Source organism: Octodon degus, unplaced genomic scaffold (assembly GCF_000260255.1).
Source record: "Octodon degus isolate 3935 unplaced genomic scaffold, OctDeg1.0 scaffold00018, whole genome shotgun sequence".
NCBI classification, from domain to species: Eukaryota; Metazoa; Chordata; class Mammalia; order Rodentia; family Octodontidae; genus Octodon; species Octodon degus.
The window spans coordinates 12,071,498-12,091,739 of NW_004524594.1; the positions used below are offsets into that span (position 1 = coordinate 12,071,498).

At 48.1% G+C, this 20,242-nt stretch overlaps 1 protein-coding gene and 1 pseudogene across 6 annotated transcripts in view; one reads left to right on the forward strand and one right to left on the reverse strand.

Moving 5' to 3' along the window:
- Window positions 1-20,242, reverse strand: part of Prr5l (proline rich 5 like) — an 83,866-nt gene that overhangs the window by 41,261 nt on the left and 22,363 nt on the right. For 5 of the 6 annotated variants that reach the window (XM_023710775.1, XM_023710776.1, XM_004627040.2 and 2 more), the window contains exons 5-6: window positions 18,329-18,409; window positions 4,799-4,847 (exon numbers count right to left, since the gene is read on the reverse strand). In XM_023710775.1, the coding sequence (XP_023566543.1) occupies window positions 4,799-4,847; window positions 18,329-18,409 (130 nt within the window). Of the gene's footprint in view, window positions 1-4,798; window positions 4,848-5,852; window positions 6,055-18,328; window positions 18,410-20,242 lie in introns of those variants that run through there. The other variant, XM_023710777.1, reaches the window with a different exon arrangement.
- LOC105741632 lies at window positions 17,423-17,890 on the forward strand (annotated as a pseudogene).

Sequence of the window (20,242 nt, forward strand, 5' to 3'; positions counted from 1 at the left end):
TAAGCCTGACAAGGCTCCAGGCTTGCTGGTTTAGCACATCCATTGATTTTTATGTTTATCTCAAATATAAAAGGGCTGGCCAGATAGCTTAGTGGACTAAAGCACCTGCTTAGGCAGACACAGGGACTGGAGTTCAATCCCCAGCGTGCCATGCCAGCCCTGCCCCTGGGGCGCACTAAGATGGCGACTGAGACTGGGCGCGGTGGCACGTGCCTGTAATCCCAGCATTTGGGAGGCTGTAAACAGGAGGATCACTACATGCATAGTGGCAATCTGAGAGAGTCCAATCTGTGCAGTGAGACCCTGTGGTCCCTGTACTAAATACAAAAAAAAAAAAAAAAAAAAAATATATATATATATATATATATATATATATATATATATATATATATATATATATATATATATAGAAGTCTGTAGTTATCAATTTCAATGCCCATTTTTTCTATTTAGCTTCATAAGGTATGGGAAAATCACAATAAAGATACTCAAATAATTACACAAAGTTCTAGTACTAGGGGAGGAGCCCAAGCACACAAAGCTGCTAAGATTGAGGGTGCATGACAGACAGGCCACCTCTCAGGGAGGAGTGGGCTCCACCTAGAGATGAGCCCTGGGTGGCCCCACACTCCCTCCCCTCAGGGGTCGGTGAGCTGGAGCTTCTGGCCCCTCCTCCCTTGTTTCCACAGTCTCCACCAGGCCAGGCTAAAAACTTTCTGACCTATAATGTAAGCCTGTGCCTGCGCCTGCACCTGCGTCTGCCCCTGCCTCTGTCCCTTGCCTTCCCACCAAAGCCCAGCTCTCTGTGTTCATAGCCCCTCTATTACAGGGGTCCCAATTTTGCCTCCAGAGCCGGGTACATATGACACTTTCCTTACTCGCTGCTGACCACCGAACTCTCTCTTTGTTTTCCACTTTGGGAATCCTGCTCATTATAGATACTTCCCGGGCTGATCAAAAAACTTTTCTCTCCTATTCAGTTTGGATTTAGAACTTACCAAAGTAATTTCCATCACTCTGTCCTGACAATGTACATTTATTTATTCCGATCCTGTTAGGAAGTCTGCCGTTCACCCAAGTCCCTAGCTAACAGTGCACTTGTGTTACCCTGCGTGTATAGATGTGTAGGCGCATCTATGTCCCTACACTGTCTTCAGTGTTAACTCCGTAGTGACCAGGACACTCCACATGGGTCCCCTCCTGCAGCTGCCTGCCATGTGCCATCAGCCCTAACTCCCCCTCGTAATGATGGAGTGAAACACAGCCTCCCAGCACCCTGCAGATATAAACCGAAAGTGGAGAAAAATAAACACACAGACACATATGCACACACATGTGCACAAACACACGTACATGCATGTATATGTCAAACACCATCAGGCATGCCTGACTCTTCCTAGTACCAACTCACTGAGAGCCGTTGACTCTGGCCTAGTTTCTATATAAAGCAGAACTCCAGTTCAGAGAAAAGGGATGAAACGTTTGGGGTCTGGGGAGAGGCTTTTAGCGAACCTCACAGCCCCTAAATGCAGAATCCCTGGAAGTGCTCTGTGCAAAGCCCTTCCTCTCCAGTGCCCTGTACTGCCAAGACATCCTCGTAGGCAATCCAAAGCGCAGAATGCTTCATATCATGGGTTTCACAAAGTTATAAGGAACCAATTATCCCTCAGAGCTATCACGAGGATATAGCGTTCCTTTTGGAAATCCCAATTTTTCTTCTGGGTACAGTTCAAAACAGACAGAGGGCGAAGGAAAAAAATCAATACTGCAAATGTCACACTTTTCCATCCAGTGCCTCATGGTGCATCCCGGCTTCTGCAGATCAAACAGCCTGTCTCTTCTGTGTGCAGACCCAAGATAAGCACTGCGTTTCTACCTGCTTTTCCTTGCCTCCGGCCTTTCTCATTATTCTCCACGGGGAATATTCTTTCTGCAAATCTTTCTTTAAAGCTGTCAAATGAACACGTTCACTTGCAAAAGCAAACCACAGAGCCTGCTCTGCCTTGGTGAGCGGAGTGGGGGTGGGGTCCCAGAGCGGGCAGACCACACTGCTGGCTGAGTCTCACACACATGAGCCCAGCACCCCAAGGATCAGGCTCTTCCCCACTTCCCAGCAACTGCATCCCTGCTTTCGCTGGCTGCCACAAGCACTCCTAGGTTCTGCTTATCTGCCCCATCCCCTTCTCTCTCCCTCGAAGAGGGAGCAAACTCTCTGGAATTCTTTCTGTTTTTCCTTCTGGAAACCAGGGTTGGTAGCTGGACAGGAAGGTAGCTTGCCTCTGTGGGCCTCAACTTCCCACCTGGCATGAAGTTTCTTCTGCAGAGGCAGTGACTTCGGAAGCAGCTTCTCAAGCAGCGGCTGGAGCCAGGCTCTCTAACCCGGAAACCACCTTCTCAGCTGGGGCCATGGCCTGGGCCACCTACTCTGGGCTTTCTTGCATGCTATCTTTCTCAAATCAAACCATTTTGTAAACATGTAAGTTAGACACAGGAGGTGCAATATCATGGTTTCTCCAAGGTGAGACCAGGTATAAATAATTAAATAGCAAAATAAGACACATTAATGGGGAAAAATGGGGGAGGGGGGAATAAGGGCCAGTCAAATAGCTCAGCGGATTAAAGCACTTGCTTAGGCAGATGCAGGGGCTGGGAGTCTGGCCCTGCCCCAGGGCGCACTGAGATGGTGCACGCCTGTAATCCCAGCAGGTGGGAGGCAGTAAACAGAAGGATCACTACGAGTCCAAAATCTACTCAGTGAGACCCTGTACACCCTGTCCTAAATAAAAGGAAAGAAAGAAAGAAAGAAAGAAAGAAAGAAAGAGAGAGAGATAGATTCTAAAAACAGGGAGATGAGCAAAAGGGGATATGAGTAAAAACGATGAAGATGTAATATAATAATTATGAGTACTGCAAGGTGAATGTCTATATCACAAACATAGACCAGTATCTTCTTTTTGAAAATAAAAACTGAAGTAAAAATTAAAATAAAACATCACTACATTTAGAAAGGAAACGATAGTGACATCTGCTGTCATGAGTACGGTATCGCTTAATGGTCTATGCAATACTTGGAAATGAAGCCACAAAGTCCTAACAAGTGTGTCCCCAGTTGAAGACACCAAGTTCAAGGCTCAGTCCCTCTTCCTGAAACAAAGGAGATGCCAACTCCTGGAGACAAAGACATGTGCACGACCACAGCACAGCACAACACTCTCCCTAGCTGCAGGAAAAGTAAAACAGGGCCACAGTTCTCACCACAAGCTTTAATGTTATTTAATGCCACTGTCTGTGTCACCTAAAATCATTTCCAGTATCTGTGGTGGCCAAACCCTGCTGCTCTCCTAAGAATGTACTATGCCACTTACAAATGGCAGGGAACCAAAGATTTCAATGACCACAAAAAGGTTCTGCACTGTGTGAATCTTTCACACACACACACACACACACACACACACGTACATCTTGGAAAACACTGTCTGGGACAGCCTTCTTTCCAGTCTAACACCTCAAATAAGGAAAACCTCTGACTCAAAATTACGAAAACCAGCCCCCACCTCCACCCCGAGAGACCTGACATTTCACCCAGCAGGGCCTCTGATGCTCCTGATAAGAAATGACAAGTGGTTATTAGTTTATAAGTTTCTGGTACACTCTGTAAGCAGTATTAACCACCTCTAAAACATCAAGGCTTGGGATCAACAAGTCCCCGCCCAAAGGCCCCTCCAACCGCCCCCAAACAACTGACATTTAAAACCTGATTGAAACCACACGGCACTCTGCTTCTTTGAAAGGTCAAGAAGGAAGAAGGCAGGTTTCTCCAGAACGGACTGAAAAACCACTTTCTCTGGGGCTGGCTTTGGAATCCATCAATAGAGACAGCAAAGGAGGAGCACGAGGCCTTTGAGGCAAGGGCAACTGAAATGATCCGCAATTGTGACTGATGATCCATTTCTTCATCCTCCTGCATCGCTCTCTCTAAATGCAAGCTGCTTTCCAACAGTGGAGGCAGAGGACCTGAGCGAGGTCTAGACTTCTGTTCGGTCTTAGTTTATTCAGATTTCAGGAGCCATTTTCTGCTGTGTGTATGTGTGTGTTTGTGCGCACACGCACCACGCGTGCGTGTACACACACACACAAGCATTTTTAACTCACTGACTTGTCATTCTTTTAAAAGGCCCACAGAACTTTACATTTATGAATCTTAAAATCAGTAAAATCATAAGAGGATGCCTACATTGTTTTTAAACCTATAATTTCTTTAAAGTGTCTTAAATATAGGTTCTATGTGGACAAAAAAAAAATCAGATCACCAACCTGAAGCCAGGATCTTAAGCATTTTTATATTAGTAAGATCTTAAGCATTAAAAGGGGTGGACTACACCATGGACTGAAATGTGGGCACCCACACAAATTTAAAAATACCCTTACTCTCACTTACTAGTCCTTAAGCACTTTAGTAACAACTGCAGCCTCACAAGCACCTGCTAAGCCTTGGTCCTACGATCCATTTCACATAGAGAAATAAAGCAACTTGGTGTGACACAGCTCAGAAAGGGCCATGCTGGGCACTGGACAAGTTCCAAACCACACAGGGAGGACCATCATGTCCCCTTGCTACAAGGACGCACTCACCTGGTCCCCTCTGTGGCTGCTGCCCCATGCTGCTTAGCACTGGGTAAAGGCTCGGGATGAGTCACTGAGGGGGCTAAAGGACCATCCTGTGTTCAGTCTCACGGTCCTTTTGGGTACTGAAGCTCACATGCATGAAACCATAGATGCTCAGACCCACCCTGCTTACCTGGAAATAGTCTGTGATGAACGATCCAAGTTCACTCTTCAGCAGCCGCCTGGGGAGACACAAACACCATCAGACAGCTCTTGGTGGCTCAGCTCATGGTGACCAGGGCAGGGCAGGACCACAGAAAGGCACTTAGCAGTGGTACAGGGTTGAGGACAGGCCAGAGGAGGGGGCCTGACTTCCTAAGCCCTGGTGATACCCTCCACCCCCAGGGTCATCCCAGCAGAGGAAAGCCTACAGGGAGATGCTCTACTGAGCTCACCCTGCTGATGGGACCGCCTCACCAGGAAAGTCTAATCTGACACAACTGGCCACACCCGGCCAGCACACCCAGGGTTTTGTGTAGAGTAGAAACAAAACAAACAAGAAGAGGGGGGCAGGCTGGGACGGGACAAAGAGAGACAGAGAGGGAGAGAGAACATGACAGAGAGAGAGAGGACAGGAAAGAGAATGGAGAGAGACAATGGAAGAGAGAGAGGAAGAGGGAGGAAGGAAAGGAAGGAAAAGAAAGAAAAAGGAAGGAGGGAGGGAGAGCAGAAAGTAAGGAAAGAAAAAGAAAATGAAGATACTGTTGTGTAATATTCCACTTTTACAAGTTTTACAAGTCACTTTATGTCTTTAAAATACGTTTCTTTCTTTTCTTTTTTCTTTTTCTTTTTTTTTTTTTTAATGGTACTGGGGATTGAACTCCAGACCTTGTGCTTGCCAAGCAGGCGCTTATGTTGCTGAGCTATCTCCCCAGCCCTAAAATACATTTCCCATACATTCTCTGTATCATTCCAATTTTAGTATATGTGCTGTTGAAGCAAGCACTCTCATACATTCTCCAACCAAGGATTTCAAGGGTCTACGCATGTGGGTACAATTGTCACTCCTGTACAGATAGAGAAATAAAGGATCTAAAAAGTTTTCCAAATGTGTAATGGCAAAGCCAGAAACTAAGTCCAGGGGCCCTCCGCAACTTCTCCTATGCCCGGCCTCATCTCTGCTCCAACCCCATCAGAGACACCCAGACTTGAAATGTAGCTTGGTATTACGGTGTAGGCGGCCTTACCCCTGTCCTGCAGACTGAGACAGGGTCAGAGGGGATCGTAGCAGCGAGGAGAGTCTGTCCCTCCAGGAAACAGACATCTGAGAGCAGTCACAAGGGATCCCAGCACCGAAAACACAGAGGTGAGCGAGACAGACAAGATCTCTGCTGCCAGGGAGCTTGTATAGCAAAGTACTAAAACTGCTCACATGGTAGTAGTTTCAAGAAGCCTTAAGTGCTAAGGATAGTAAATTAGAAAGTAGAAATGATGTCTCATCCCTATGACAGACTTGGATTATCACTACTGCTCCAAATTTTAAATTGATCCTGAAACAGGGCAGGCCAGAGAGCTCAGTGGATTAAAGCACCTGCTTAGGCAGACACAGGGGTCGGAGGTTTGATCCCTATGCCGTGCTGGCCCTGCCCCCAGGGCGCGCTGAGATGATGGAGACTGGGCGTGGCGGCATGCGCCTGTAATCCCAGCACTTGGGAGGCTGAAAACAGGAGGATCACTACACGTCCGATCTACATAGTGAGACCCTATAGACCATGTACTAAATGCCAAAAGAATAATGATAATAATAATAATAAGATAAATCCTGGGGGGCCGGGGAGATGGCTCAGTGGAATAAGCCCTTCCCTGGCAAGCGCAAGGGCCTGAGTTCAGTCCCCAGTTCCGCCACAAAACAAAACAACAACAACAAAAAAAACCCAGGGTGATATGTTTAAAAAAAGATAATAAGACATATCCCAGCACAAAGGAACCGTATTCCACTGTTAGTGGCAATGTACTGGTGCAACCACTTTGGAAATTAGCATGGAGATTCCTCAAAATAAACTAGGATTTGAAGGGCCAGGGAGATGGCTCAGTAGAATAAGTGCTTCCCTGGCAAGCGTAAGGGCCTGAGTTCAATCCCTGGTTCCACGAGAAAAAAAAAAAAAAAAAAACAACCTAGGATTTGAGGCCCCATTTGACCCAGCTATTTCTCTTCTGGGTATTTTCACAGAAGAATTCAAAACATCACGCCACAGCGATCCATGTGCACCCATGTTTATAGCAGCACAATTTCTCATAGCACAATCTTGGAAACAACCCAAATGCCCATCAACTGAGGCATGGACAAAAGAGATGTGGCATTTTTTACAAAATGAAGTATTACTCAGCTACCAAAGATAAACTTGAGACATTTATAGGGAAATGGATGCGACGTGAGTCCATACTTACAAGAGAAATAAGCCAGTCTCCCAAGTGTAAGAAGCTGAAAGAGCAGATCATGCAAGATGGACGATGGGTACTGTGAAATGAGGAGAAAACGCTCAGAAAGAAAGAAAAACTGTATGGGCTGGTGGGATGGCTCAGTGGTCTAAAGCACCTACTTAGAACAAGCTTAGCAAAGCACAGGGACCGCGGTTCAATCCCCCAACCCCATATGCCAGCCAGCCCCGCCCCCTGGTGGGCTGAGCTGGCCACACACACACACACACACACACACACAAATGAATAAATAAAAAATTTAATTAAAAAAAGAAAAGAAAAGAAAGAGAAACTGGAATGGGGGAAAGGAGAAAAAAGGGGAGGGAGTACATATGCACATGCAAGATCATTAAGCTAGATACACTACTAATTGCTATCAGCTATTGAAAAGACACATATGAGCCTATATTGCTAGATTGGTTTTTTATACCTGTATCTTGTAGCATATATATATATATATATATATATATATTCATATGTATATATATGCATATATATATACTCATATGTATATATATAAATATATATACATAAAAAGTCATATATATATATAGATAGATAGATAGATAGATAGATATTAGGAAAGGGTCTCCAGGGTGTTCAGGGTCTCACTACTACATCGGACTTGTAGTGATCCACCTGTGTCCAGCCTCCCAAAACCTGGGATTACAGGTGTTCACCACCATGCCTGGTTTTGGGGCTGGCACAGCATGCAGTACTGGGGATCAAACCAGGGTCCCTGCATTTGCCAGGCAGGTGCTTAACCACCAAGCTATGTCCCTAGCCTTGTTTTGAAATTTTATGCCACTGTTTTATTGGGGTTTTTTTCTCTAAAATAATAAATAAATAAATGGATCCTGACAAGGTAAGAGCACTAAAAACAGGAATAACTTGCTCCAGAGAGTCCAGAAGCTCCCTTGAGGGCAAACCCTCCAAATGACACTGTTTGTCATCACACCAACTATGGGTCTCAGGGGGGCAGATGCTGAAGCCCTGGATGACCCTTGCTGGGTCTGAACACCCTTAAAAATGTGCTCGCACATGCTCAGCCCTGAAGGCTGAAGAGCAGCGAGACAGTGTTAATACGCAGAGAACAGAACCAAGGACATACAGAGAGAAGAAGAAAGACACACTCAAGAACTAAATTTCCAGAAACAGCCCTGGAAAAGCCGCCATCACATAGTGAACAAGGAAAATAACTTCCTTTTCCCACAGCAAAAAATATGTCCGGTGGTAGAGGCTTCATTCTGATATGCAGCTTCCCCCAACGCATCCCAGGGATTTCCCAGATGTGGCATCTCTCATCAACAATGGAGAAGCCTTCATCAAAAGTCCCTGGGCTGAGGGCAGCTGGCCAAGGCCAGAAGCATTCTGGGATACAGAATAGTAACCTAGTGAGCAGTTCTCCACGGACTGAGGCTTTGAGCCAGGAAGAAGAAAGAGTTCCGCTTCTGCCCACAAGAGAAGAAATATTTCCCACCAATGGGAAGTCTCAAAAGTATAGGTAAAGAAGCCCAGCTCATGAGAAAGTAGAAAACCAAGTCCTAAAAGTGATTTTGAGGGCTGAGCTTCCCAAAGTTATCTCGGTCCTTGGGATGCTGAAACAGGGACTAAGGTAATTTTACAATCAAATCCTACCCAGTGGAATTGCTGTCCTGAGAAATCCAGGCTTGGGAAACAGTATGCTGCCCCTGGAGATGCTACATGCAAAAGGGAGGAAGAGGTCAGGGATCAAGGGAGACTTTCGAGAGCAAATGTGAGTATTACAGGGGCCAGGGAGATGGCTCAGTAGAATAAGCACTTGCCTGGCAAGCACAAGGGCCTGAGTTCAATCCCCAGTTCTACAAAAACAAACAAATAAACAAACAAACAAGTGATGAGCATCCTGGGACCCAGAGAGGCACTTAGGGGGTGCCATGCTGCTGGCCAGTTGAGAAATCTAATAGGTTTCCTCCTTTTCTACCAGGAAGGGCCAGGAGGCTACACCGTCCAGTGAGGGCAAAGGCCAGGGCTGTAGCAAGCCACAGAGCATGACAGGAAGGAAAAGCATTATTAGGGGAATGGCAGAAAGAGAGCTAAGTTGGACTTAGCGCAACTGTGGAGACAAAGACTTAGTGAACAGACTCTGGTGCTAAATGCTTCCATGGCAGGGTGCGGGGTGGCTGGAAGGGGACTGGTTGATGGTAAAGAATGAGGAATGTAAAGTGGTGATGATTAGGGCTGGCAAGCTAGCTCAGCAGTCTAAGTGCCTGCCTGGCAAGCACAAGGACTTGGGTTCAATCCCCGATACCACATGCCACGTGGTGGTGCACATCTATAATCCCAGGGCTGGGGAGGCTGAGACAGGAGGACCACTGTGAATCTGAGCTGCACAGTGAGATCCTGAACCAAATAAATGCATTTTTTTAAAGGAGGTGACAATTAGGAGGAACTAGACACAAAGTTGGGGACCTGCTGTATGCTGTATATATTTAGATGTAATGGACTCTAACCAGGTCCAGTAGGAGAATCACATACTTGTCCTTTATCAAATCCCAAGACGCACAGGCACTGTACCTTCCGAGGAGTATCATATACAATTATCTAAACAGAAAGGACTTAGCTTGTCATTTAAGTCAAGATTCTACTGTCCAGTGAATTGTACTGTTCTGTCCCTTATAAAGCCCTTATTTCCTTCTCAGCATCTTGTTGCAACAAGTTCACTGCAGCAAAATATAGGAATTAACAAATGTATAATGCTACTTTAAAAAATACCATTCATCCATACCATGGAAGTCTATGCAACCATTAAAACAAAGGGCTGAAATACACTGAGTAATCATATGAAAAGCCCTAAGTTATATTAAGTACGAAATAAAAATCAAACAGCAAGGTGTAGAACAGTATGCACAAAGAGGATACATTATTTAAAAAATTAGAAACACTTATCTTAATTTATTTAACACCCACAAATTCGTTGGTCAGCTCTGCTCTTGTAACTTGCTATTCAAGTCTAGATGGGCTGTAGGATTAGGTTTCCAGCAGGCCTTTGGAACCAAACTATTTGCCAACTTGATTTTTAAGCACACATATGTGCCCCTTTAAAAAACAATGTGCATGAAAATACTGAACTGTGGTCCTTCTCATTGTTCCCCTAAGTGAGGAGCTAGAGAAGGCTGAAGATACTGCTGGCAGTACAGTGACACAACTCTGTAGCACACTGTAATCCCTGAAGTTAGAGCAAACAATGCCACACCATCAGACGCCTGCTCTTAAGCCACAGGAAGGCTGACCCCAGATAGGAGCATCTTGTTGAGTGTGAGGAACCTGAAGGCAGCTGCTGGGCTCTGAAACCCCGTAGCTGCTTCCTAGCTCTTGTCAACACTAACCTGAGCACATCCATGTGTCCTTTCTGCTTCCTTTTTCTCAACTAGAACATAAGATCGTAGATCATGTCACAGGATGACTGCAAGAGTGAAGTGATCTAATCCTCACATAGTTTCTGCCACGTGGCATGGCCAGGTACAGTTCTACCCGGCCTGAGAGACTCCGAACCCCTCAGCTCCAAGGACTGCAACTTCTCTCCAGAGCATCTCTGCACAAGTGCAGCGGGACTAACAATGACTCAAGCTGGAAGGAAGGACCCCAGGGGAACTCAAGGTGCAGGTAGGACATCAGGGCCAGGCCACATGAACCAGAGAGCTAAAGGTAGCAAGGCAGAGAGAGACAGAGCTGTGGACAGCAGGGTCACCAGGACTGGAAGCTGACTTGAAAGCAACTTAGACCACGCAGCGCCCATTCAGTATGTTTCCCATACTGGACTTACATACCAGTTTGTATTCGAAAACTAAACCACACAGTTAACAGTTGCCCCAGTACCAGCGCTGAGCTAGACTGAGGAGGAGGAGGAGGAAGCCGAGAGCAGTGGGAAGGGGGCGTTTGTGGGAAAACCAACCAAAAAGGGAAATGGCTCAAAGTTCAGGCCGAAGGCAAAAGGAGCCACAACGGGAGAAAGGGGAAGGGGGAAGGGGTCACCAGGCTTTATTATCTCAGCCCGTCTCCCTCCCAGGCCACGCTGAGACAACACCCAGACGGGCAGGATTTCCTGAGGACACAGGCTCGTCACCTCGTGCCTCATTGTCTTGTCCTTGCTACTTCCATGCCAGAGGGATGGAAGGTAAAGGTGACCCCTCCCTAGCCAGCTGCCAGCCAGTGGACAGCAGGGCAGGGGACAGTGGGAACAGCGGCGAGGACAGAGGAGACTCACAGAGCCCCCCAGACAGAAGCCACAGTGTGCTCTGCATAAAGGCAGGGACGGGGGCAGCGATATTCCTCCCCTGCTCCCACTTCGCTTCCCTACTGTGATTAAGGACGAAAAGGCCACCCAACAGCCAGTGCCGTGCGTGATTCAGCAGCATCAGTCATGAAATACAAGGTGCGACTTTAAAACACATTGAGAGTTCAGAATTTTTTAAATTTATCCCATCCTTCTCTCATCATTCTTGCCACTCTCCAGAGCAGCTCTGGAAGCCCTCTTTTGTGTCTTTTGTTGTGCTCACATGATGGCTGCCATGTCCTGGATCAATCAGAACACTCCCTTTCGTGGTCGTTTTGACTTTGGAAAAGAGCCGGAAAGCACAGAAAGTCAGATCTGGAGGACGAGGCGGGTAAGAGCACAGCGCCATGCGCTGAGTTTTTACGAGCCTGCCTTTCCATTCGATTGTGCTCGGTGACCGCCTCCGTCATACTTTTGACTGAACTTCCTAAAGATACTCACTACGGAGGACACTGAGAGCCATTTTGGAAAGCGGCAAGAACCACGGGACCCATGGGACATGGGTGTTCAAAGCCAAAGGTGATGTTTTCAGGAGGATTCGTGGCAATGTGTCTTTTACTGTAGTAAGTGTTTTAATTGAAACACACGCTGTATTTTGGTCACCCCTTGTACCTTTAACAAGCTGGGGTGCCCTGTGTTCCCCCAAGCATCTAAGTCCCCTTTGCTGGATCCACTCAGAAGCCCCCAGCCAGGAACAGCAGGACCTCCAGGACCCATCCTGGCGCCCAGCCAGCCTGCTTGCTCCTTCTCTGAAGACCCCTCCCGTGCCTCTGCCACAGGACCTAGCTCTGGGTGGCAGCACCTTGTGTACAGCAACACGCAGCAGAACTGTCTCTGTCCTCCTCTGGCTCAGCCTTGATCAGATATAAAGTCCTTGACTTCGGGCAATGTGAACGATCCCACCTCTCTGGTCACCTACATCTTAGGGGGTGGCAGCTGGGAGGGTGAGAAGCGAGGAGACCAGCAAGGGCCAGGGCACATGGTCCCCACAGGCTGCATACGGCATGGAGAGGTTGCGTGCTGCATAGAGCATTCTCCTGTAGCCGCCCAGGTAGGACTCGACATGTACTTTGCAGATAAGGAGACTGACCCCCAGAGCCACTCAAAGGGAGGCCTCGTTTGCACTGGGCAATGGTGCCCCCATAGCAGCAGGGGCAGTGAGGAAGACAAGCTGAAAGGAGGTAGGCAGGTGAAGCCTGAGGAAAATTCCTCTAAAGCCAGGACGAGGACCTAGCTTCCCCAGCCAGTTCCATGTCAGACTGTGGGTCTGCAGTGGCCAGATCTGAACTTTCCAGAGAGGCTAGAAACCCAGAATTGAAGGGGAGATGTCCAGATTTCAAAACAGCATTGAGACCAAGCCCAGCAGAGGTCAGCTCTGTCGAATTTCCAAATTCCACTCCCTCTAATTACCTCCCTGCCTCCAGAGACAAGTCTGCTTCTCAACCGCAGCAGGCATGAAGGAGGTGCCAGCACAAGACTGGGCAGAGCCTTCTGAGCCCACAAGACAGACCTCACTTAACTCCTCTCGAGTCAGAATCCCTTGGGGAGCCCTTACGCGGCACACACCAGACACCTCTGTGGCCCAGCCCAGCTGAGTGTACCTCCCGCAACACAGGAGGCCGGGGTACAAATCCTAGCTGGGTGACTCCAGGGAGCTACTTCTCCCACTACCCTGGGCCTCTCCTCCCTCACTCATAAAACAGTGTCTGTTTTGTTGAGGCACTGAGGGGAGTTGTGTGCAAGTCAGCACAAAGCACGCCTGGCACACCCTGCCTGCTCCCTGGGTGACCCCGCACAATCGAGGCTCAGACCACCGGTCTCCTTGGCCAGGCTGCAGGCTGAAGCCACACTCCTGATCTTCCTTTCTGCCCTCAACTCTGCTGCCAGCTGTGCTACCCACTGCCCTCAACAGACTCCATAAGAGACAGAAAAAAAATCTATTTTTGTAGCTTAGCATTCCGGATTTCCCTTGAGACTAGCAGCAAACTGACTCAAAAGGAAAATGTTCCCCACACCCCACCCCAGAGCTATTCGAGACCAACCATGATTCGTGGAACCACCTCTTTCCTTGAAAAAATTTTGGGGGTTTCCTTTACGCCACCTCCTCCCGCCCCAAGAACTGAAGCAGCGTGGTTATTAAAGAAAGAAGGAAAATGTGTGTTTCCTGCCTCAGGCCAGCTGCAGATAGCTCATCTCTGGCTCCCAGAAACTTCATCTCTGAGCATTTACTTCTGCACAGTAAAAGTCCTCTCAGGGAGCTGTGGGCACAGGATGAATGAAAGCAGACAGCTCTATGCTCATCTGCTTTTTCCACTGGATTCCCATCTTCAGAGTCACACTCCCCGAAATCTAATTAGGAGCCGTCCCCATCCACATCCTCATTCTGCCAGCACTCCACTTAACACCACCTACTCAGGTCCCTCTGTCACTCCCCAAAGCGAGAACTACCTACCTCAATGGCTGTCCCAAAGGCCAGACCAGGAATGTATGTTCTTATAGCCGAGCACAGCACACACACTCTATAAATGAGTGAGAGAAAGAAAGAGTCCTCCCTCTGCACAAATCCAATCAAAAAGTGAAAGCCTGCTTTAAGAATCTTCTCACAGAGGTTTGTACTAGAGCCAGTAGACATAAATCACCTACCATCCTGGCGTGGTTCATGTGTACACACAGACCCATTTCCCCTCAGAAATAGTGCCAGGTTCGACTGGTGCGATGACCCAAGGAAGATGATTCAGGCTTTCACACCGGACTCAGGCAATCCATCAAAAAGTTTATTACCAGTTGGGTTGGGTGAAATGGAGAACTGAAAGAATCATTTCCTCTTGTTCTTGTCTCCACAGAAAGAGAAACAACTGGCTGCCCTGGTAAGAACTCAGCCTTGCCCAAGCTTCGGTGCCATGTGTGCACTCTGAGGGGTGCGTCCGACTCTCCAGTCAGAGTGAGCTTGGAGAACTCTACACAGGACTGTTCCCGGGAACATCATCATCACATTGCTCTGCGCCATACTGAATTATCAACTGCTTTAGCTTTCCTGAATATTCCCAGTAATAAGAATAATAATGGCCAACATTTATTAAACATTTTGCACCAGACCCTATGCTGTAGACACAATAGCATTATCTCTGTCTTCCCAACCACTGTGAAGTTGGTAGCATTACTATCATTCTCATTTTATAAGATAAAAAACAGATTTAGGAAGTTGAAGCTATTTGTCCCAGGTCACCTGGTTAAACCAATCTTGATGCCCAGGCTCTGAATCCAAAAACTGCTCTCTTAAAAATCTACTGAATCTAACACAGATCTTTGATAAATAGTAGGATTCACACAAGTGACTGAGAAGCAGGCCCTCGACAACATGTCCTTTTCTGTATCTTCTTCCTTACATTCCTACCACCTGTGCTCTCCACCCTTGCGCCTCAGCCCTGTCAGGTATATGGATCTATTCTGCAAGCCAGTCTTCCTTAAGGGAAAAGAAAAGCAAGTGTGTGCTAGACGTGGTGGACAGCAGCGTGTCCAGTTCAGCATGTTAGATCCTGACAGAAGGACAGCTGTGTTTATGTCCACTGAGGCGCCTACAGAGGCGGCAGCACATGTGGCCCAGCTTGTCTTATGCAACAAGAGACATCCGGGTCACCTATGTGCCAGGGACACGCTCCATGTCTCCAGCTGTGCTCTGGGTCTCTGCCCTGAGGTCAAAGCCTGCCTCCGCTCCACCCACTCTGCTGGAGAAGGCTCGAGGGTAGAACCACGCAAATAGTGGTGGCAAGAGCTCTGGTTCCAAAAGTCTCAGGATGCATCTGAGCAGAGGGCTTCAACCCCTGACCATCAGAGGTTCCCACCACTCACAGCAGAGAGGACAGACAGTGGCGTCCCAACACTAGACAGGGAGGTAGAGGAGGGCTGGACCTTGGCGTGAAGAGTGAGGATGCCAGGAGAGATGGGCTCACCTAGGCCTCGGGACAGGAACAGCAGCAGAAAGGTCAGGAGCTATCAGCTTAACCATCCTCCCACTGTCACACTTCTCCCACCAGCGTTACAGTAGGGGGGCAAAGAGCAAGGATGCCGCCATGAACTGGGCTGTGCCCTCTCCACTCCTGCATTGAAGCCCTGACCCCCAACGTGATGGTATTTGGAGGCGGGGCCTCTGAGACTTTGAGAGCCAAGTACATCGCAAGGCTGGGGCCCTCCAAATGATTAGTGTCCTTCTGAAAAGAGACACCAGGGAGCTCACTCTCTCTACTGGTGTGCACAGCGAGGAGGTCAGGCAAGTGCACAGGGAGAAGGTGGCCGCTACAAGGCCAGAAGTGAGCCCTTACCAGGAACCAAGCTGAATAGCACCTTAATCTTACAATTTCCAGCCTCTAGAACACTGAAAAACAAAGCTGTGATGTTTATGTTACCCAGTCCATGGTATTTGTTATAGCAGTTGGAGTAGAATAACATAGATGCCTAAATCAGACAGGAGCTCAAGTCCTGACTCCACTTTAATAGCTGCATGACCCTGGGCAAGAGAAATTTCTGTCCTTCTTATTTGTCACCTGCGTATGACAAAGGACTCTAAAGGGACTAGATGGGCTGGTGCTTAGGTTGTCTGGGCTGAAATGCTGCGGCCAGCAGAGCTTTCCCATGCACGCTACAGTCCTCTTGGTAGTCAGCAGCTTGCTGGGCTCATTCAGGCCACACGTGTGTTTTCTTTGGCCTGTATCAGTGTTTGGGGAAATGTAGGTTATTTACTAACTTTGAAAAGTCAGGAAATTTCACATTAAAAAGTTCAAATTTCCAGCTCTTGAGAAACAAGATGGGCTATCACTGGAGCTGGGTGATGACAGCACCATCTACCTTAGAGGAAGGGCAGGGGCTCGCCCCCCTGCAGCCAAACTGGCTTCACCCCGCTTGGCACGGGCAGGCCAAGAAGCCAGCAACCCCTGCAGGAGTGAGGCAGCTGCAAGCTGGCTAGGTCTCATACTTCTCCTAGCTACCCACAAACAGAACTTTCTAGTACAATTTCAGGATCCACCTCCCAAGCGAGGAACAATTAGCACATTCCTGAGTCTCTCTTGTATTTATTTATACTTCTATGGGGAGCTAAAGAAACTCATAGAACAGGCAGGATCTGCGTTCTTTGGGAAAACTGAGCTCTTACCCTCTGGGGGTTGGTGACCCAGCTTTGCCCCTGTCATTCACCTTCTTGAGACCCCAGTTTCCTCCTTTGTAAATCAGTCCTTGGGCTAAATGATCCATCTCTTTTGTCTCCTTCCACATTTATGTAATTATGACATGACCCTCAAGCGCATGCGTAGAAATTCCACACAATTCTGTTTACTTATAAGCTCCAAAGCCTTTAATAAAAGCTGAGCTCTTAAAACACTCCTATTGACCTTAACACAGGCCTTCACTCAGTGTAAACAGGACCTGAGTAACAACCTTGTTTACTGTTTTGCCCACTTCGGAGTTGGGTCTTTGGCTCACATTCTCCAGCACACATTCCAGGAGCCCAATGAGTACCAGGGCATTAAAAGCCAGCTGCTTCCACTTCCTCTCTCTAGCAGACCCCAGTGCTCCCGCCACCTGACTGCCCTCATTTCACCAAGAGGCAAACTCAAGCCTGCCCTCCACCACTAGTGCTGTACCACACGGGCCTTCTTTCAGTTCCTTACTCACTGCAGCTAGAGGACCTGCAGCTGGGGGCTCCTGGCCGGCAGCCTTCTGAACTTAGTGAATTCCCACCACCTGTGTCTCCTCCCTTGTTCCTGGCCTCCTCCGCAGGACCAGATCACACCAACACATTTTCATCACACCAGCTGTCCTGTAGCGGCTGTCACAGGGGCACCTCTACATTTTAGTTGTGTGATGCATTTAATAATAATTATCTCCCCAAGGGGATGTAACTTCTGGGACAGTGGGGCCTACATCCATCTTTGCTCCTGTTATCACACCAGCACCAGGACATTGAGGCAGTACTTGAATATTTCTGGATAACCTCCTTATTTCCAGAGGGAACAACAGAGGCTTTTTACCAAGATGGTGCCAAAGCCTAAGAAGGAAGCCCCTTCCCCTCCCAAAGCTGAAGCCAAAGCAAAAGCTTTGAAGGCCAATAAGGCCCTGCTGAAAGGCATCCACAGCCACAAAAAGAAGATAGGAACATCACCCACCTTCCACCGTCCCAAGACACTGCAGCTCCAGAGGCAGCCCAGATACCCTCAGAAGAGCGCCCCCAGGAGAAGCAAGCTTGACTACTATGCCATCATCAAGGTCCCCCTGACCACAGAGTCAGCCATGAAAAAGATCGAGGACAACACCACACTCACGTTCATTGTGAATGTCAAGGCCAATAGGCACCAAGTCAAACAAGCTGTAAAGAAGCTCTATGACATCCATGTTGTCAAGCTCAATACGCTAATCAGGCCTGATGGAGATAGGAAGGTACATGTTCCGCTGGCTCCCGATTATGATGCATTGGATGTGGCCAACAAAATCGGGATCACCTAAACTGAGTCCAGCTGGCTAATTCTGAATACATCCTCCCCCTTCCCCCGCTGCCGCCATATTAAAAAAAGAAAGAAAACAATGAATCTGAAGCTTCAGGTTCTAGCCACTGAGCCAAACGGCCTAACAGGCTGCCTAGCCGTTAATCACGGCACATACACATTCACAGAGCAAGTGACAGATACTCTCTCTCTCAGTCTCTTCCCTCACCCCTCATAAACACACACTCTACATGACCAATCTACAGACTGAATCAGAAATCTAAACAGATAAAGGTGTCAGAACACAACAGCCATAAGAGCACCGTCATAGCTGACAGAAACGATGAGAACCAAGGAGGAAAAACACCTCAAAAACTGAAGACAAGGCTCCCGGTCAGCTGGTCCCTCTGCACCAGCCTGGGTCCTCGTGGGCAATGGCGCCGGCCTGGCCTGCACATACCTGATGTTTTCGTTCAGTGTATACAGCTCGTTGCTTTGCAAGCCGCCCCCTTTGAAAACGTTGATCACAGCAGTCTGGACGCTGCAGGGAAACAGAAGCCACCCCCGGTTAGATAGACAGTCTGCCTGCCGGAACGTTTCCACGCACACCGTGGGGCTGACGGCCCAAAGGCCAGCCAGGAAGCCCATGGCGCAACCTCGGCCGCGCTCCCCTTCAGCGGAATCATCATTTGCTCCTCGGGACGCTGGAGAGGAAGGCAGGCTGGAGCAGAGAGCGCTCACAGGGCGCCCCCACATCCTCGCAGGCCCCCTACAGCCTCTCCCCTCACCTCGCTGGCAGCCCCAAGGTGAGTGGCAGCAGTAAGTGGCAGCGCTTGGGCCAGCTCCTCGCACACTGCAGGGCCAGCCCATGGGACTCGCGGGTGTCCAAATCGGCATCTGCCATGTACAGGAGACACCTACGGCCGGGTGCATTCAGCTAGGAGGCCACTATCTTCTCAGGGTAACATGGTGGCCCGGCGGGGCCCATGGGAAAGGATAACTTCTTGCCTTTCATTTTTAATGTTTTTATACTTGAGAATTCAAGTTTCCATTGTCAAAAATCTTACCTAGAGTATTTCAATGGTGCTTTTTTTTTGATTAATAGGTCTCATTTTGACAGATTCATCCATGCACATAACAAATTTTCACTCCCATCATCCACCTTGTCCCCTACCCCCTGCCCCCAGCTTCACATGTTGGTGGAAGGGTCCCATGGGTATATTTGTCTATAGCATCCTTGTGGGTTTTTTAAATTAATTTCTTTTTCTCTCTCTCTCTCTCTTTTTTTTTTTTTTTTTTTTTTTTTGGTGGAACTGGGGATTGCCCTTGTGCTTGCCAGGGAAGCGCTTATTCTACTGAGCCATCTCCCCAGCCCTAAAATTAATTTCATTGGTATACTTTTGACATACACAGTGATCATCCTTGCAATTCTAATAGTACTTTCCTCAGGGAAACAGCCTCCCTGTCCCCTTTTATTCCTGTCCCCTGGGTATGTCTGGGCAGTGGAGAGTTAGTCCCTCCTTAAGGGGCCATAGTTGGGGTTTAACTCTGCACTCTCAGGAAGTCCAACCCAACAGGACAGGAAAGAGCTGGCTAGAATGGTGTCTGCACCAAAGATTCTGGGCATTTAAAAAAAAACAAGGGTGCACTACACATCCCAACATTTCAGTACTCCCTCTGCCCCCATCAGAGTAGTTGTACTTTTTTATGCATTCATTAAAAAAAAACTCCATAAGAACTCAAACTGCAAAGAATTCTACAAAGCTTTAAAAGTTGATGCATTTAATTTATTCCACAAGAATCTACACAGATTTGAAGACTAGAGTCCACGGCAGCATAAGACCATACTGACTTACTCAGACTGCTTCATGCACCACATGACGGTGGATAGACACTCTGAAAAGCTCTGTGTCCACCCTCTCAAGCGTCTGAGGCTCCCAGTCTCTGTTAGCCCTTGGCTGATGCTACCCACTCAGCTCTCCACGGATGGGCAAAGCTTGCCTGAGGTCACTTACCGGAGCGGGCTCTCAGCAGTCTGATGTGAGACGAAGGGTGGGAATAGTAACTGTAAGTCCCCATCCAGCCATGCAGTGCGGTTAACAGACTGCACAGGCAGGCTCGCTCGGAGTGATCTACTTTCTCAATGTACTAAAACAAGGAAAGCGAATGGCCACACAGGACATCAGAAAACTTTAGCTGGATGTGGTGGTGTAGCCTGTAATCCCTGCATTTAGCAGCCTGAGGCAGAAGAACTGCAAATCAAGGTCAGCCTGGGCTAGACTTTATCTGAAGGATGAAAGGGAAGCAAGGGGGGGGAAGGAAAAGAAAGGAAGAGTGGGCAGGGGAAGAAGTGGGGAGGGGAAAGGGGAGAGAA